Source organism: Oenanthe melanoleuca, chromosome 8, assembly GCF_029582105.1.
Source record: "Oenanthe melanoleuca isolate GR-GAL-2019-014 chromosome 8, OMel1.0, whole genome shotgun sequence".
NCBI lineage: Eukaryota > Metazoa > Chordata > Aves > Passeriformes > Muscicapidae > Oenanthe > Oenanthe melanoleuca.
In genome coordinates this window covers 4,805,122-4,821,696 of record NC_079342.1, presented here as the reverse complement: position 1 = coordinate 4,821,696, position 16,575 = coordinate 4,805,122, and the positions used below count along the sequence as shown (strand labels likewise).

The following is a 16,575-nucleotide window of genomic DNA, read 5'->3' as shown; positions in this document are numbered from 1 at the left end:
GGGCAGGGCGGGCAGAGCCGTCCCGCTGCGGCCGCCGCAGCTCCGCGTCTCCCGCTGCAGCCCCGCCCCGGCCGCGGCGCCGGGACCCGGATGGGGCCGCGCCCCCCGCGCGGTGCCCGGATGGAGCCATGGCCGGGGCCGGCCCCGCTCCCCGCCGCGCCGCCCCGGGGCCCCGCGGCCGCCCGCCGCCCCCCGGCCGCCCCGGAGCGCGTCCCCGAGGCGCGGCGCGGCCCTGCCGCGGCCGGAGCGCTGCCGCCCGCGCCCGCGGCTGCCCCGGATCCCGCGGCTGCCCCGGATCCAGTCCCCCGCGCCGCTTCCTGCGGCCGCCCCGCCTCTCCATGGCGCTGCCGGGCGCGGGTCCTGCCGGGAAGGGAGCGGCGCGGCTCGGCCTCGCAGCCTGAGCGGCGGCGGCGCCGCCATGTCCGGGGGCAGCAGCGCCGGCGAGTGGTGCCTCATGGAGAGCGACCCGGGCGTCTTCACCGAGCTCATCAAGGGTTTCGGTGAGGGGCGAGCGGGGCCGGGCAGGTGCCGGGGGCTCGGCGGGGCTGTCCCTGCTCGGCGGGGATGGGCGGCTCGGTGCGGGCGCCCCGCGGGGCTCGGCGGCCGCGGGGCCGGGAGGGCGCTGGGACGCGCCGTGCGGGCGAGCGCGGCTGCCGTGGCGCGGGCCGGGCTGGCCGCGGGGACAGCGGGGACAGTGGCGGCAGCGCGGCCTGCCCGGCCCGGCCCGGCCATCGGCCCCGCACCTGCTGCGGGACTGCCCGGCACGGACGCGCCATGTGGAGTCAGACAGCGGTAATTAGCTGGGAAAGAGTCTCTCAGATCATCGAGTCCGACCTATGCAACAGCACCTTGTCAACCAGACTGTGGCGCTGGGTGCCGTATCCAGCCTTTCCTTAAACACCTCCAGGGGCGGTGACTCCATCGCTTCACCGGGCAGCCCATTCTAATGTCTGATCACCCCTTCGAAAAAATTCTCTGAATGGCCAATCTAAACTTTCCTGGCGCAGCTTAAGGCTGGGAAGGTGTTGGGATTACAGAGCCCCAGTAGTGAGGATGTTCAGGGTAAGAGCTGTGCTTAGGCCGAGCTGTGGGGCTTGGCAGTGGCAGCCTGCAAGCAGCGGCCTGGCCTTCTAGAATGTTAAATTTTGTGTTAAATTGCATTTAAAAACTATGAATATATGGTTATTACAACAGACTTTCAACCGAAGAACCAGAATGATTTTACTCCACATTTCATTGGTTCATAGTTTCTGTCTTGTCTTTTTCTTAGAAATGAAGTCCAGACACTCTTCTTTTATGTTTTTATTTAGCTAATAAATTAAACTTCCACATACTAAATATTTTAATCTTTTGGGCTGTGTATTATGCAGATGTCTTGCTTGAGTGTACAACATTTTTGATCTACTACCATGAGTTTTTGTCTGGAGATAGATGTTTAAAGTTATGCTTTGGACTTGCTGATAGTGCTTTTATAAACAGTGTTGTTTTCAGTTAAGCAAACGACTTGAGGTTACCAGAGATACTTAATCTCCTCTGCTTCTTTTTTGAATGCAACTGTGTTGTAAAGACAGCATCACTTTACACAGGTTCAGAAATTCCTGAAGTAATTTCTCTTTGCCTGTTGTTTGTTTTTGTTTTTTTTAAATCAAAGTCTGTTAAAGCCTATGGATAGACTTTTCCATAGCCTGGATATATTAGTTGTAAATATACAATGTCTTTATGTCTTCTTTCATAAGTCTGTCTTTACTGGCTGCATCCATTTTTAAATGGTTTAATTGAAGAAACTTGTATATTTTTCCTTATTTCAGGCTGTAGAGGAGCACAAGTTGAAGAAATATGGAGTTTGGAGCCAGAGAACTTTGAAAAGTTGAAGTAAGGCACATTTTTTTATTCACATTTGTCTGAAGTCCCTGAAAGAATGTGTACTGAACTCAGGTGGATTTTTGGTGGATTTTTTGTTTGGGGCATTTTGTGTTTCTGTTTTTTTTTTCAGTTTCTACAGAAGTTCACTAGGATTTTGATTTAATGGAATAATACCTGTCAGTTAAATTGTTTTTTGTTAATGCTTTGGTACGTTATCTAACTTAATTACTTTTTGAAAGAAATGCTGATAGCTGGAATGTGGAAGTAGATTTCTAATGATTTTTCATTAGCTTGCCTTATAGCTTTTAACAAATTCTTGTGTGGATTTCTGTTCCTTGCTTTATCTTGGTTCCTCATCATATCCCATGATGTTGCCTCTGTTGTCTTAAATTATTTTCTGGTATTTAGATACCTTTGTAACTCGTTTTTCTTGCAGAACCACTTCCATATGTATGTGAAGGCAAATAAGCTTTTTATAACTGATAATGATTGGTGTCAATTTTGTCCTCATTAAGCAACACTAACTCTTTTAACATTTTGTCCCTACTATGTTGTTATCCATGTTTACATACAGGATTTTAAGAGGAAAATAAGTATGGTCATCTAACCTGGACCATACTCTTGTATCTCATGCAAATATCCCTTTTAGGATTAATCTTTCAAAAGATGCAGGAATTGGTACAGAGGATGTACTTTTAGGATTTTTGACTGAAGATGTTTGACAAGCAGCACCTGAATGGCAGAAATGTTGCCTACAAAGCAGTTTATTTGCTGTCTGCACTATTAGAACATTTACCTGTTTGTTCATTAAGTGACAGCTTTGTGTATCCTGGGAGATGTGTGTCCTTCTGGTCCTGAGGGATGGCGAGCTTCCATCCTCCTTTCCTGTTTACACCTGCAGTATTTTACACAATGTGTAAACACTGGGAGTGAAAGAATATAGGAGCATCTTTCTAAATAGCAGGTCCAGTGAGAGAATTTGAAAAAATGCGTCTCAGACTTCTGGTGAGAGCTTAGGAGGAGTTTCTTATGCAGTACAGGTGTGTGTTTGTCTTTTGTAGAGAAGCCTTTCATGGCCTATTTGTGGTGGTGACCTTAGATTTAACCTGATGAATAAGTTTTTGTCTTACTATAACTGGATTTTGTAAGACCTGTCTCCTTTACTGGTGAATTTTTGTGTTCTGGGAATACTAAATACTGGTACTATTCAAGACATGCAGTCTGAAAGGCAAGACACATTTTTACTAAAGAAGAAAAGTGGGTTTCTCTTACTTGTTGGTGAGATAAAGCATGAAGCTTCAGAAGAGCTCCTCTTTGGGTATTTCATCTGTGTCTAGAAGGATTGCCAAAACTTTAGTTCCTGTTCTTGTATATGACTGACTGTCATACTGTTTAATACTAACCAATTCAAATGAGAGGTCTGCAACTATAAAAGTTGCAGTAACCAGGAAAACTGGTCCTGACTTTTGAAAATGACTGGCTAAATGCTAATTCATTTTTTAGCACTTACGGAAAGATTGTTTAACACTTATAGAGAGAAGCCTGAATTGTCTTCTGCCTAATCAAAAGAGCATATCTGAAAATTTCAGTGTAAGTTCCTGATATTTAGAAAGAATTCACAGAATTATCTTACCAGCATGCAGCTAAACTACAGTACAGTAATTTTAATATTTTTCATCAGTACTGGTGACCTTTTTCCTATAAATTTTGTTTTTCAGGCCAGTACATGGGCTGATTTTTCTCTTCAAGTGGCAGCCTGGAGAGGAGCCAGCGGGTTCTGTTGTCCAGGATTCCAGACTGGATACAATATTTTTTGCTAAGCAGGTATGAGAAATTCAGTAATTGTTCTAGATACATCATGAAACATAGCTTTTAATACCAAAAAGTAAAGTGTTGGGTTTTTTTTGTTTTGTTTTGTTTTTTACAGAAATTAATATTTTGCAAGGTGAAATAGCTTCCACAAATTCTGAGAGTAGGAGTTGTGTATTGACAAAGCAAATCAGTTTAATCTGTCAAATCAGACAAAAACAGCAGCTATGGAAGAGTAAAGCTCTTATTTATTTGTCAGCCCTCACCCATAAAGTAAATCAGTCTTCTTTGCAGTAAGTAGTGACTTAGTAAATGTTCTCAGCAGAATGAGCAAATTACTTCTTTTGAAACCACTTTCAACAATTTGTTGGAAGAAAGTTTTTTTGCTCCTGTTTCTATTTCTTATTTTTCTCAAATGCTCTGAAGCTGGGGCAGTATATGTAGGATAATGCTTTCCTTTAAGGGTTTGCAGACCATTTTGGCCTGAATATTTTAAGTATTCAAATCAGAAAGGTGAATTTAAATTAGAAATAACAGGAAAAATCCGTTTTGCTGATGTAATCCATTGTGTTTTATTAAATACAAGGTAGTACTGAAATTTTGTCTTAGAATTAACAGACTGCTGTGTGTGTTGTTTGCAAGCAAGAAAAGCAAGAGAAAGTGACCAGAATGAAAGGAGTATTTTAAATGGGTGTTATTTATAAAACATTGATATCAAAGGGCAAATTATTAGGATTTTTGTCAAGACTGTTACACAGTCTAGTTGTTGGGGTGTTTAGGGTGGGGGTTTTGGGAGGCTTCTCTTTTTGGTTGGGTTTTCTTTTGTTTGATTTCCCACCACAAATGCAGAAGTGTTTTGAATGTAAATTTCAGGATATGAAAAGATCTCTACACACTTCCAGGTAAAAGTGTAGAAATATGAAAAACAATGCAAATAGCCATCTTGGCCACTCTGTACCTGCACTTCGGTTTTGTTCCTTTTGTAATTGCCTTCCTGTTTCATGGTGTTGTGGATCAGCTTTTTTAATGCTGATTCTCTTCAGTCCTGCCAAGCACTGCCCACCATTTTTATGATAAAGTGGTCAGCAGTAGTTTGCTAATTGTCATAGGCACTGGGTTGGGTTATGATTTCTGCCTAACCAAACATACTGTTAGTAGCCATGGGCTGTAGATAAAGAACAGCCATGAGGAAAAGAACTCAGAGAAAATCCTTGATGTAACTTTCAGGAGGTAGTTACATGGTAGAAGGAAATAACTCTGATCAGAATCTAGAGAAGGAACCTCTTGGAGGATGTTGTATTTTTTTATTTCAAAGTGAAGGTAATTTTTCCCTCACTTAAGGGATTTCATCTTGTTTCCTGTGATTAGCTGAGGTTGTCTTTAAATTGTGTTCTTGTGAATATTGAGAAGTTTCAACACATTTGTCTGCTTGCTCTCCTTCTTTTGCCTTTTCCACCCCCTCTTCCCTTTTCTGAAGCTTGACACTGTTTAAAGGCAATAGCTAAGGGGAGCTTTCTTGGGCTTTAAGATGAAATTGCAGAATGTACATCACAAAACTTGGATAATGTTGAATTTGATAATAAGCCTCACAAAATTAAAGGCTAACAGTGAAAATTCTTCTTTATTTTATAGTTTTCTTTGCAACACTTATATTTTAATATACTCTTAAGCTGAAACCTCCTTTCTAATTGTCCCTTTCCTTCACCTGCTGCCTTAAAGAGAGCATCCTGGAGTGACTCTTAATTTTAGCATGGAAAGCAATTTCTAGAAATGTTGATTCTTAGAATAGTACTGCCTGTTTATTTCACTGGATGGCATAGAATAGATGTTTCAAAAGTCATTTGCAAAAAATTCAGAATTAGCATCTTTTTCATTTTTTAGTGTTATCTCTCAATCAAATGTAGTAGCTTTGCAAAATTAAAACATTTTTTGCAGACATATATATGCTTGTGTTTCATATCAGTTCAGTTTTGCCTTGACCGAGTTATTGTGACTGAACAACTAGAAATAGGAACAGACATTATTATTAAAAGTCAGCAGAAAGAAACTGCTTTGGATATTTTGGAGGAATCTGTTTAATACCTGTTTAGCTCTGGTGACTTTCACACTGAAGAAAGTTGGCCTAGGTTAGAGATCCAACTTGACAAGCAATATCAATGTCAATGACTTACAGCGTTTTCTTGAGCAAGTGTCTGATCTTATGATTTGCTGCTGATGAGAGCTGGGTGCAGTGAACTCCTGTGAGCCAGTAAAGCTCATCCCCCAGCAGTTTTCTGTGCATATTAGCTGGCTGGTCTCTGCTGTACTAGGAGATGTGTCTGTTCAGGAGTCTGTACAGGACAAAACTGGTAACAGGTGAGTGAGAGAACAGGGGGCTCTTTATGGTAGTGCTGAAGTTACTGCATTTCTCAAAATTACAGTCTGAATCCTCCTCAGTCACCCAGGAGCACAAAGCAAGATGAGTATTAATGCTGAATATTTGTGTTGTGAAAGAGCAGGTCCTCCCAGCCATCATGCAACTGTGTATTTTTTATTTCCTCTCTATATTTTAAGCCAAATTTTATGCTGGCTTTGAAGGTCTTTTCAGAAGACCTTTTCCTTCATTACAAAAGTTGATGATGTAAAGTTACACTGTGTTCATTTGTAGGCTGGAATCCCTGAACAAATAGATTGGTATGGGCAATTTTTATGATATTTAAGGTTATTGATCTGTTGATCTGTATCTTCAAAATTGTCATGACACTGGAGCCTGAAAAATCTCAACAAGTCTTGCCTCATTTTCCTTTCTCACACATTTTCTTCTTTTAAATGTTCCAATCTAAAGACATTTGGTACAATTGGTTTTACTGCAGTCATGTTTTCAAGTGTCTTCCTGAATCCTTTGTGAGCAAGACAAGGTTACTGTTAATATAACAAGAAATTTTGTTTCTGTTCAACTTTATTCTGTGTTCAGTCTTAAAAATTGTTTCATTGTGGGGAACTTCAGTTAAAGGTAAAAGGCTGCAGCTCTCAAACTGTCTAGTAAAACATCATTAAAATTGCATTAGGAAACAATTTTGGTAAGAAGCTTGTGCATGCTCACATTTTCCTCATTTCCACTTCCATAGTGATGTTGCAGTTAAATTCCAAATGGCAGTTAGATCTTGTTCCAAGTTAAATCACGACTGTGTTGGGGGGTTGAATTTTGAAGTCTGTCTTGTATGCATGCATATTAAAGGGGTTTTTTTTAATGGTCACTTTTTTGTGCACTCATGTTAAATTTGGCCTCCCTGTTATGCCTAGGTATGGTTTGGTCCTCTAGTTGAGGCCACAGAACTCTGGACGATCTTACATACCCTTTGAGCTAGGATACATAGGCACAATGAGGTGAGTTAAGGATACAATTTCAGCCTTAACTCAGAATTTCCTGATTTCTGTGTTGCTTCGGTGGGCCCTTGCTGTTGTTTTCACTCACACACAGTGGATGCCTGATTACACCTACTCAATGTATTCAGCTCCCTGCCACACTCTAGAGGAGCTGCATTCTCTGCTGAGCACTGCAGAAGTGTCTCTGGAAAAAAAAATGCCATTGTTGCAGGCCTGAAACTACTTTTTTTGAGTTTAACAAATGCTTCAGCTTTTAGTATGAAACTATTGGTACTGACTTTCTTAGGTGCCATGTATTTATTTTATTTTGCTTTGTAATTACAGAACATTGGCTTCATTAATTTGGAATAAGAAGGAATATCTTATAAATGATACTATTAATAACAAAACACTGGTCTCTGATTATGTTTATGGCACTAATGTAAGCATATGGGGTTTTTTTGCATTTCAAACTCAAAAATTTTGACCATTTCAGATTTGATAACATTAAGATAGACCAGATATCTGTGTTAAAACTAAGTTTGGGATAACAGATAATTTACAAGAAGTACAACTTCAAGACATGAAATGAATCAGAAAGAGATTTTCAGTAATTGAATGTAGCTGTAGAAAGATTATATCTTTACTCCAACAAAATTTAAATGGAAAAAAATTATATCAGGTTTCTAAACCAAGAGTAAATTGTGGAACTTTGTACTAATGCTGAATTTTTCATGTTGAGCTCTATAAAACCAAGTGTTCTGTAATGTTGTGATGTTTAGTAAGTGAAGCTCAGGAACTTGCTGGTTATACTACCAGTTGCAGCACAGGTTTGTCCACAGTTTTTCTGAAAAGCAAAATACATAATCCATCAGATCAGGTAGAAGATGTGAGTAAAGAATTTAAAGTGCTTCTGCCTAAAGTTGATTCAGAAGGTCAGATTGGATCCCTAGAGAAAGGTGTGTGATTAGGCTACTTTCATCTTACTTAGAGAGTAGCCTAATCAAACGGGTCCTTGGTTTGTTTTAAGCTAAGCTTCACTTAGGGATAGGTCAATCTTCTCTTGATACATTTCTGTGTATGAGTGTTACAATTTTCTTTCAAATATTGTTAAATACACCTTAAACTTTTGCCTACCAAATCTTTTAACTATGAGCATCTGCTCTAAGTTGGAATCTTGCATATTGATCAATCTAATACCTCACCAAGACTTTGTGGACAGAAATATCCTGGCAAATCTTGGTATTTCTGGACAAATACAGAAATTGCTTTTAAACCTCAAGTCCAAATAAAAATCTTTTGGGAACAACCTGCATTTATTATCATGTAACCTAAATGCAAAAAATGTTTTCTGCTAAGGCTGAGGCACCCTAAGTAAGAGACACACTGGAAATAAGAGATGGGTATTCTGAAGAATTCTCTAGGTTGTGTATGGAGCAATGCTGGACTGGCTGTGTGCACTGATGGCATTGTGACAGATAAATCCAGCACTTGCCCACATTTGGTCCTGCAGTCACATCCTCACTCTGCACTCTTCACCCTGCTTGTGAGCCACCACTGGCTAGTTCCATCATGGTAGTTCTCCCATGTCATCTGCATCCAGGAACACACTGGATTTTTGTGCACATCACCTGCATTTCCTTCTATTCCTCTGCTACAGGCTGTTGTTGCCGCCTTTTCCTTAACTCCTGCCTCTCACTGGACTGAAGTTCTAGAATGTATTTCTGTAATGTATTTTCATTTCAACAGCTGGAGGCTGTTGCCCTCAGATCCATATCTTTTGCATATTGTTTTCTAGCAGTCAGACTTTGTTTAGCTTGGTCCCTATATACTTCATCAGACTTCTCATGCTGTAGTTGGAATATAAAATACGCTTAAAGGCCAATATTTGATGAGCCCATTAATTCTTTGCCAAGTCTCATTTTTCCTCTGAATTTATTTTCTGTTTTAAGCTTGTGTATCCTGCTGTTCAGCAGTCTCAGTGTTGATCTTTCCTCTAGGCACAAAATCTCAAAAAATTTCACTTCCTTGTTTTGAAGCCATTATTGTGTTGTCTGTAAAGAGATCAATTGATCCATCTTGATTTTTCAGCAAAATTAGTTGCCATTTAGTCCCTCCTATAATGCCCTGTATTAATTATCATTTACAAATACAATTTGCCTTTATTGTAACAGCACTATTCTAACAGTGTGTCAGCATAGTTATCTGTACCTTCTTTTGCTTCTCTGTCAGCTTAATTACACTGCATCAGCTTCACCCACTCTGATCCACTTGAGATTTCCCTGCTTTCATCCTAGAACTACTTTACAACTCTCTCATAACATTCTTTAGTAGTATCTCAGAGAATCTTTAGTTCTTAGTTCTTTTTCGTGTGTTACAGGGTAATTCAAAGTATGCTGTTCTGCTGGTCTGGGGGTTTGAGTTTTTCTGCAACTGGTTCATTATTTTGCTGCCCTTCATGGATTTTCCTTGTATGTCCTTTATTTTGCATCTCTGTGTGTTCTAGCCCTTAGCTTGTGTACCTGCAGTTGGTTTAATTTGAGTTTTGGCTGCTGTAATCTGTTCTCCATATGTAGTTGACTCGGTTGATTACCAGTTAAGTCAACTAGATTGTATTTCTCTTAAATTAAGAAGTGTTTTATTATTTATCATCTGCATACAGATATAATCTGAACTGAGAACATCCTAAAGTATAGAAGATAAATTTATGATGTGGCTTTTAGTATTAACATACTAGGTTTTCCTTTCTTAGGACTAGCCTTGATTGTAAAACAGGTTGCTTGGGTTTTCTTTTTTTTTTTTTCTCCTTTCTTGTTGGAAGTGGTTTCACATTCATAGCCCTGAACTAATTTTCATTTTTTTATGCAAAATTCACATCCTCTCTGAAAGTTTTAAGGTTTAAGTAGCATTTTCAATTGCAAAATAGTCTCAAAGACTAATGATATATCACTCTTTCCTAATCTCTGAGGAAAAATTGCCATTATAAAGTCTTTTGTTATGGCCTCATACCATTTGATTACAGTGCATTTAGTTAAATCTCAAATTATGTTTAATAGTCCTTGTAGCCTCTTTCTTTAAATACAGTGTTTTAATTTGGTTGTTAATAAACAGCTTTAAAGACATGGCTTTAATATGAAGGGGGTTGTTTATATTTTCTAGAAGTGGAATATTTAACACTTGAAAAGGATGGGTATATTGGACAAGTATATTATGCAGCTAACCAGCATTTAAACAATCTCTGGATCTTGGAACACTTTTAAGTTTTATTAGTTTATCTCTTGAAATTTTTTGTCTAATAAAACCTTTTAATAAAAATTCTAAGTTCTGTAATGTGCATTTTTGCTTCAAAATATTTTTTTTTTACCTCCTACTCCTGGTAGGAGGTCTGATTATTTGAAGGATTTTGCTTGGGAGAGTTGAATTTTTTTTAAGGCTGTAGATAAAATAACACAATTTGGTCAGCTTGCTTTCAATATTACTGTGTGTTTTTCCACAGGGATCTGAGGATTTCTGTCTTCCTTCCATGCCTTTCATTGATAACATTAGAGAGATGGTGAGGCAGTGGAATGACAGTTTCTGAGCACAGCTGTGAAATACGAGTTTTTTCAGGAAATTGTATATGGCAACCATGCAGAGCTGTTTTTATTACAGCAGGGGCTTTTCTGTGTTAGGTCTGTGTTAAGGTGCAGCTCTAATGTGAATCAGCACAGAAAGTGTGTGTTTGTAACAAAAAAAACCCACAGTTTGGAGTGAACCTTTCTCACCAGTGCTGACCAAATTCTCCATGTTTTTTCCTAGGTGATAAATAATGCCTGTGCAACTCAAGCCATAGTAAGTGTGCTGTTAAACTGTGCTCATCAAGACATTCATCTAGGAGAGACCTTGTCAGAGTTTAAAGAATTTTCCCAAAGCTTTGATGCTGCGGTGAGTGAGCAGTGTCTTCTGCATTTTGAGTGTCACAGTGTTACAGCTGTGGTGGTTTACAGGTGTTCTGGTACTTCCTTTCAGATGAAAGGTTTGGCACTGAGCAACTCAGAAGTGATTCGGCAAGTTCACAACAGTTTTGCCAGGTAACATATGTTTTAAATCTGGCCAAAATTTGAGCAAATCCTTTTTAATCTCAGGAGATTTTAAATTTTCTTTGCAGACAACAGATGTTTGAGTTTGATGCAAAGTCTTCAGCAAAGGAAGAAGATGCCTTTCACTTTGTAAGCTATGTTCCTGTTAATGGGAGGCTATATGAGCTGGATGGCTTAAGGGAAGGACCAATTGATTTAGGTAACATTTTACATTTTTACTGAACTTCCTTTATTTTAACAGTGGCTTTTTGCACAAATTGCTCATATGTTACAGGCTCAAAGCAAATTATTTATTAAAATAAAGAATATCTTGAAAGTTTTCTCAATGTGCTGTAGTCTTGTACACTCTTGCAGTCATTTCTATTGTTGGTCTGAAAATACAATTTTCTCCCTGTTTCCTCCATGTCTCTGATGCTCTCTCTTTTCATTTAGTAATGAAGAGATTAGGTTCTGCAATCCCCTCCAAAACCTTGATAGTTTTGTTGCAAGAGAGAATTTTACATAAAGGGAGAATGTATACAGCTGACTCCAGACACTTTTTTTTCCATTATGTGGCTTGTGTTTACATACTGCCCTTTTTCTTTTAGTTAGCATTTTCCTAATGGTTTAAAAGAAAATACCTTTATTCTCTGTGAGATGAGCTCCTGTTTTGTAATCTTTCTTGAGATATGTGTGCCCTGTTGAGTCTTGAAAAGCTCTGCACTGCCTATCATGTATCTGTACTTTAGAGTCTGATACATTGTCAGCATGTTCTACACACCATTCCCAGAGTGTTTTCCCAGATTTGTTGACAATTTTATTTATGTTCAGGCTGAGCAACTGCTTGCTGTTTAGTCTTGTCTTTAGTAGTCTAGAGATACTGTACAGTCTGAATACCTAACAGTAACAACATTTGGTCACAAGATCATGACTCTCTAAATTTACTTTAAGGTCTTGATATTGCAAAATAGGCATATTCAACTTAGGAAATCACCTGTAGGTATTCTGTCATATATCTTGAAATTAAGTTCTCTATCATATATCCTTCTATAATTTTTGTTTCTGCCTGACTTTCTGACATTACATTGCATGTACATAAAAAAAATCAAGAGTTAATATTAAACAGCTGTATGTGTCCATAGTGTTTTCCTTTGCTGTCTACTTCATTGTTGTCATATCCTAATTTCCCTTGTGTCATAGAGATCTTACATAACACACTTTCCCCCACTCCATTATTTCTGTTATCAGTAAAACAAATGTTAGATGCTTATGCCCTTAAAATTTAGCTTTGTTCCATTGCTCTGGCTGCTGTGTTATCTAACTACTGTTATTAATAAACTATTCCACCTCTGAAAAACCACCTGAGTCATTTCAGACTGCAGTAGCTAAGGAAAAACTTGTTCTATACGCTGAAGTTGCTGCATAAGCCTGAATGATACAAGTCAACTTTGCAATAAATTTTGCAATGATAGTGAATTTATTCCTTTGTTAAACTTTGCAAAGATGGTGAATTTTTCCTGTTTTTCCCCAGGTGCATGCCATCAGGATGACTGGATAAGTGCAGTGCGGCCCGTCATAGAGAAGCGCATACAAAAGTAAATGGTCATGATGCCTTTAAAATCTAGCACCTCACCTGAGCTTAAAAATTCCATAGTCCTAATTTCCCTCAGTTAAAGGATTCCCACCAGATTTCTAAGCAATGCATCATTTTTTTTTATGCATATCACTGTGTGACTTGAGAACCTGTTGCCCAACATGAGGCAAATGTGATGATAGATAAATCTCAAATGCACTTTGCTGCTGCATAATTAACCCAAGTAGGTGTCTGTGTAGTGAAGAGAGATCCTACAAGTGCTCTGGAGAAGAAGATTATCTCTGTTACACAGCTGTGGATCTTTGTGAGTGAAAGCTGAGAGCGCCATGACCATGAATATTTGCCTGTGCACTTAAAATTACTAAATAGTCATTCTGTCCATACAACTGGTATTTAGAGATGAGAAGTTTTTCTTAGGAATGGCTTGTCTTAGAAATTTAAGATGGAAAAACATACTCTGGAACTTTCTTACTTCTTAATTCTGAACTCAAACTGCAGTGCCAAAGTTGTTGGAAATAAAGTTGATTTAATGCCATTTTTAGAAAACAATTCTAAGTTTTTGTTTGAGGACTTTTTTTGGATAAGCAAAACAGGACTACCAAGTTGCTTTTGGAGAATTTAACCTCCAAAAGGTCTGCTAGTCTTAATTATTGACTGTACTTCTCACACTGTGTGGAGAATTCTCCAATATTTTCTAACAAGTAATAGTTATGAGAAAGTAAAAACTGTGGTGTGAAGCATCTTCTATAAGTTCTGTTGTTGTGATTTTTTTTTCTTTTTTGGCAGTTTCAGTATTTTTTTTGTGACCACAGACAGGAATAGTAACTTTTGGGGAGAGAAGGTTATTAGGAGTTACTGGATATATATTGGATAGAGTTAATTTGTGAGCTGATTTTATTTTGTTACAACATTGGATCTATAGCACAACTCAATTTAATAGACTCATTAAAAATTTTGTTTCCATGAAATGCATTCCTTAAAATGGAATGGAGGAGGGGGCTTTTGAGTTGTCATGTTGGTAACTAATTTTGAAACTGGGTTGTCTTTGCTGTTTTGTTTTTCCTCATTTAGATACAGTGAAGGTGAGATAAGGTTTAACCTGATGGCTATTGTGTCTGACAGGAAGATGATATATGAGCAGAGGATTGCAGAGCTACAGCAGCAACTGGCAGAGGTAGGCCATGGAATTTGAATTGCTAAAGTAGTTCTCTGATAGTTTTGTGTGTTGGCTTTACCATTCCCTTCCTTGCTCCAAATGTAGCAGTAAAAAAAAGCAGGAAGTGATTGCAAGAGATCTGTCCACCACAGTGTGGATGCACTCAGTGCTGCAGCTCTGAGCTGAGCACTCAGCACAGTTTTGGCCATGTCATTTTGACTTTCTGCCTTGACTCATTTGCTGTGGTGCTGGAACTGTTCTTTTCCCAGTACCTGCTTGTAACTAACTGCAGAAATTCCTGGAATATTTCTGTAATGGTAAACAAAACTGAATCTTTCTGTGATAGAAATACCCTTGAAGCAAAACTTGCTTTAAAAAAATAGTAATTTAAAAATGGAGTAACATCATCCATTTAAATTTTTGTTTTGTGGAAGGAGGAGCCTATGGATACAGATCAAAGTAGTAATATGTTAAGTTCTATACAATCAGAAGTTGCAAAATACCAGATGTTAATTGAAGAAGAGAACCAAAAATTAAAAAGATATAAGGTATGTAGTCTTTGCTTTTCTGATGAAATTATTGGAACAGTTGTAAGAAAAAGAGCTTTTATATATATATGGGAGCTTTGCAGTTAATCTGAAGGAACTGGATGGGGACTAGAAAATAGTTCAGCTATATAATTCTGTTAATGCATTTGATTTATTTTTAGATTGAAAATATTAGAAGAAAACATAACTACCTGCCTTTCATTATGGAATTGTTAAAGACTCTAGCAGAGCACCAGCAATTAATACCATTAGTAGAAAAAGTGAGTATTTCCTAGCTTCTCTTTTAAATAAACAAGTCCATGCCAATTATTCTTCCAAGATCTTGGGCCAGGGGTGGCTCCCCACACTCCTGTGGCAGCCTTGGCACAGCACTGGGAATTCCATCCCTCCCTTTTCCCTCCTTCTGTGCTCATTTACTGCCTTGGGTTTCCCCCTTTCTAAGGTAATTAGCCATTAACATTGATTTACTGCCAAGGTTTGTATTAACACTTCAATAAATAAGCATGTCTGCCACTTTGGCAAGGTTTTTAAACTGGTCAAGTACTTGAATTGTACTCAGCTCTGTGCTGGTGTGCACTTGTGCTTGAGTGCCAGAGGCAGGATCTCTGATTTTGTACTCAGTGAGAAAGATCTCTGAATTATATAATAAAAAAAGAGCTGTGTATTATTTAATGAGCACATTCTTTAGCTGAGTTTGTTTAGGAAGGTAAATTTGCAGGCTGGTAGTTTTTTAAGAGAGTAACTGACAGAGTTCTAATCCAGCTTCATGTTAACAGAAGTCACTTGTAACACCCATCAATAAGAAAGATTTCACAAGTAAGTTACCAGTGAACTGGTGGTAACAGATCTTAATTCTTAATCACTGAATTAGATGCTGTTGTGTTCAATAGTAAGTGGTAACAAGCAGTATTTAGAATTAAGCAGATTCAGAATTAACTAATGTTTTGACAGAAAGTTGTTGGCCAGTGTTGCTTCTGAGCTGCCCCTCTTCTTGCCCAATCTGTTTCTTAAGTAAATGCATAAGGAAGAAGGTGCCAGTTCCCTATCAATTTGAACTATTTATGATCGATATGAGAATCTGCCTGCAAATATTTTGAGAGGAACTTTTGTGGGGGTTTTTTTCTGCTTATTAGAAAGATGTAAACCACTAAGATCTTGGGTCATTTCACTTCAGTTTTGATAATCTCTATGTCTGAGTATGGTGTTTTCTTGTGGCATAAGATATTTCCATTAGGAAGAGTTTTTTCTATGTTAAATTAAATTGGTATGGAGATACGAGAAATTAAGGTTTAAATTATGTTTTTAAAATAGTGCTTTCCCCCTACAGAAGTTACCTAATCTCAGTTTCTTTTGCATAATTTATTTCAATCTGTATTTATCCTTAAAAGGTTTTATATACTAACCTAGTAAAATAGTAGTAGGATGCTTCTGAAGGGTCCAAATTTACATTTAAATTTTTCTTTTTCCAGCATATTTTTGATATTCAGAAATTTAATGGGTAGTCATTCAAAGCTCCAGGATGATCTTCGTCTTATCAAAGCTTGACATCATCTCCCTTTGTTTCCTAGGCAAAAGAAAAACAGAATGCCAAGAAAGCTCAGGAGGCCAAATGAAGATGACTTTGCAAAACACATACAGTTACTTGCTTCTGATACTATTTTCATGACAACAAATAAAACTTTTCATAAACTTCAATTTTTTGTCCAGTGCACGTTTACCAGTTGTAATGGTTTGTCTTGTACTGTTTGCATGGGTCTACTCTTCCTTCCCTGCATCTTGTGCATGTAGTACTGCTGAGCAATGTTTAGGTTCTCCTGGTCACATTCAGTATTTAACAGTCTGTCTGATTGCTGAAAGCTTGGGAAGTGGACCCAGAAATGTGCAAGGAAAATGTCCCCATTTTGTCCCACTTGAACTTGAAAATGATACAAATGCCAGAGGTTTAAGTATCAGCATGAGCTTTCTTTGCTCATCCCTTCTAACAGTTACAATCCTTTCCAGTTGTTCGGTGACATAGCTGTGTCTTTGTTTTTATGAAGTATGTGTCTAATTTTTTTACAAAATGGAAAAGTATTAATTTAGCTGTAGAAACATTTGCAAAGACCAATGTATAATCTCAAAAGAACTGCATTGCTTTAGTAGAAAAGATAATAAATATTCCCATTTTTATTTTGGCAAACGTTTTTCTGTGGTATTTTATTA

General features: G+C 38.4%; 1 protein-coding gene across 5 annotated transcripts; it reads left to right on the top strand.

Annotated features, from left to right (window-relative positions):
* The first annotated feature begins 307 nt into the window (after positions 1-307).
* On the top strand, positions 308-16,068 carry UCHL5 (ubiquitin C-terminal hydrolase L5). Of its 5 annotated transcripts, none has more exons than XM_056496987.1 (11): positions 308-500; positions 1,809-1,872; positions 3,582-3,687; positions 10,816-10,941; positions 11,026-11,087; positions 11,165-11,295; positions 12,607-12,670; positions 13,741-13,843; positions 14,260-14,373; positions 14,535-14,633; positions 15,942-16,068. In XM_056496987.1, the coding sequence occupies exons 1-11, from the start codon at positions 419-421 to the stop codon at positions 15,984-15,986; spliced, it is 996 nt and encodes a 331-aa protein (XP_056352962.1). In that variant the 5' UTR covers positions 308-418; the 3' UTR covers positions 15,987-16,068. The 5 variants fall into 5 exon arrangements, with proteins under 5 accessions (XP_056352962.1, XP_056352964.1, XP_056352963.1 ...); XM_056496988.1 differs by having other exon boundaries at positions 328-500; positions 13,792-13,843; XM_056496989.1 differs by lacking the exon at positions 14,260-14,373 and having other exon boundaries at positions 313-500.
* The last annotated feature ends 507 nt before the right edge of the window (positions 16,069-16,575 follow it).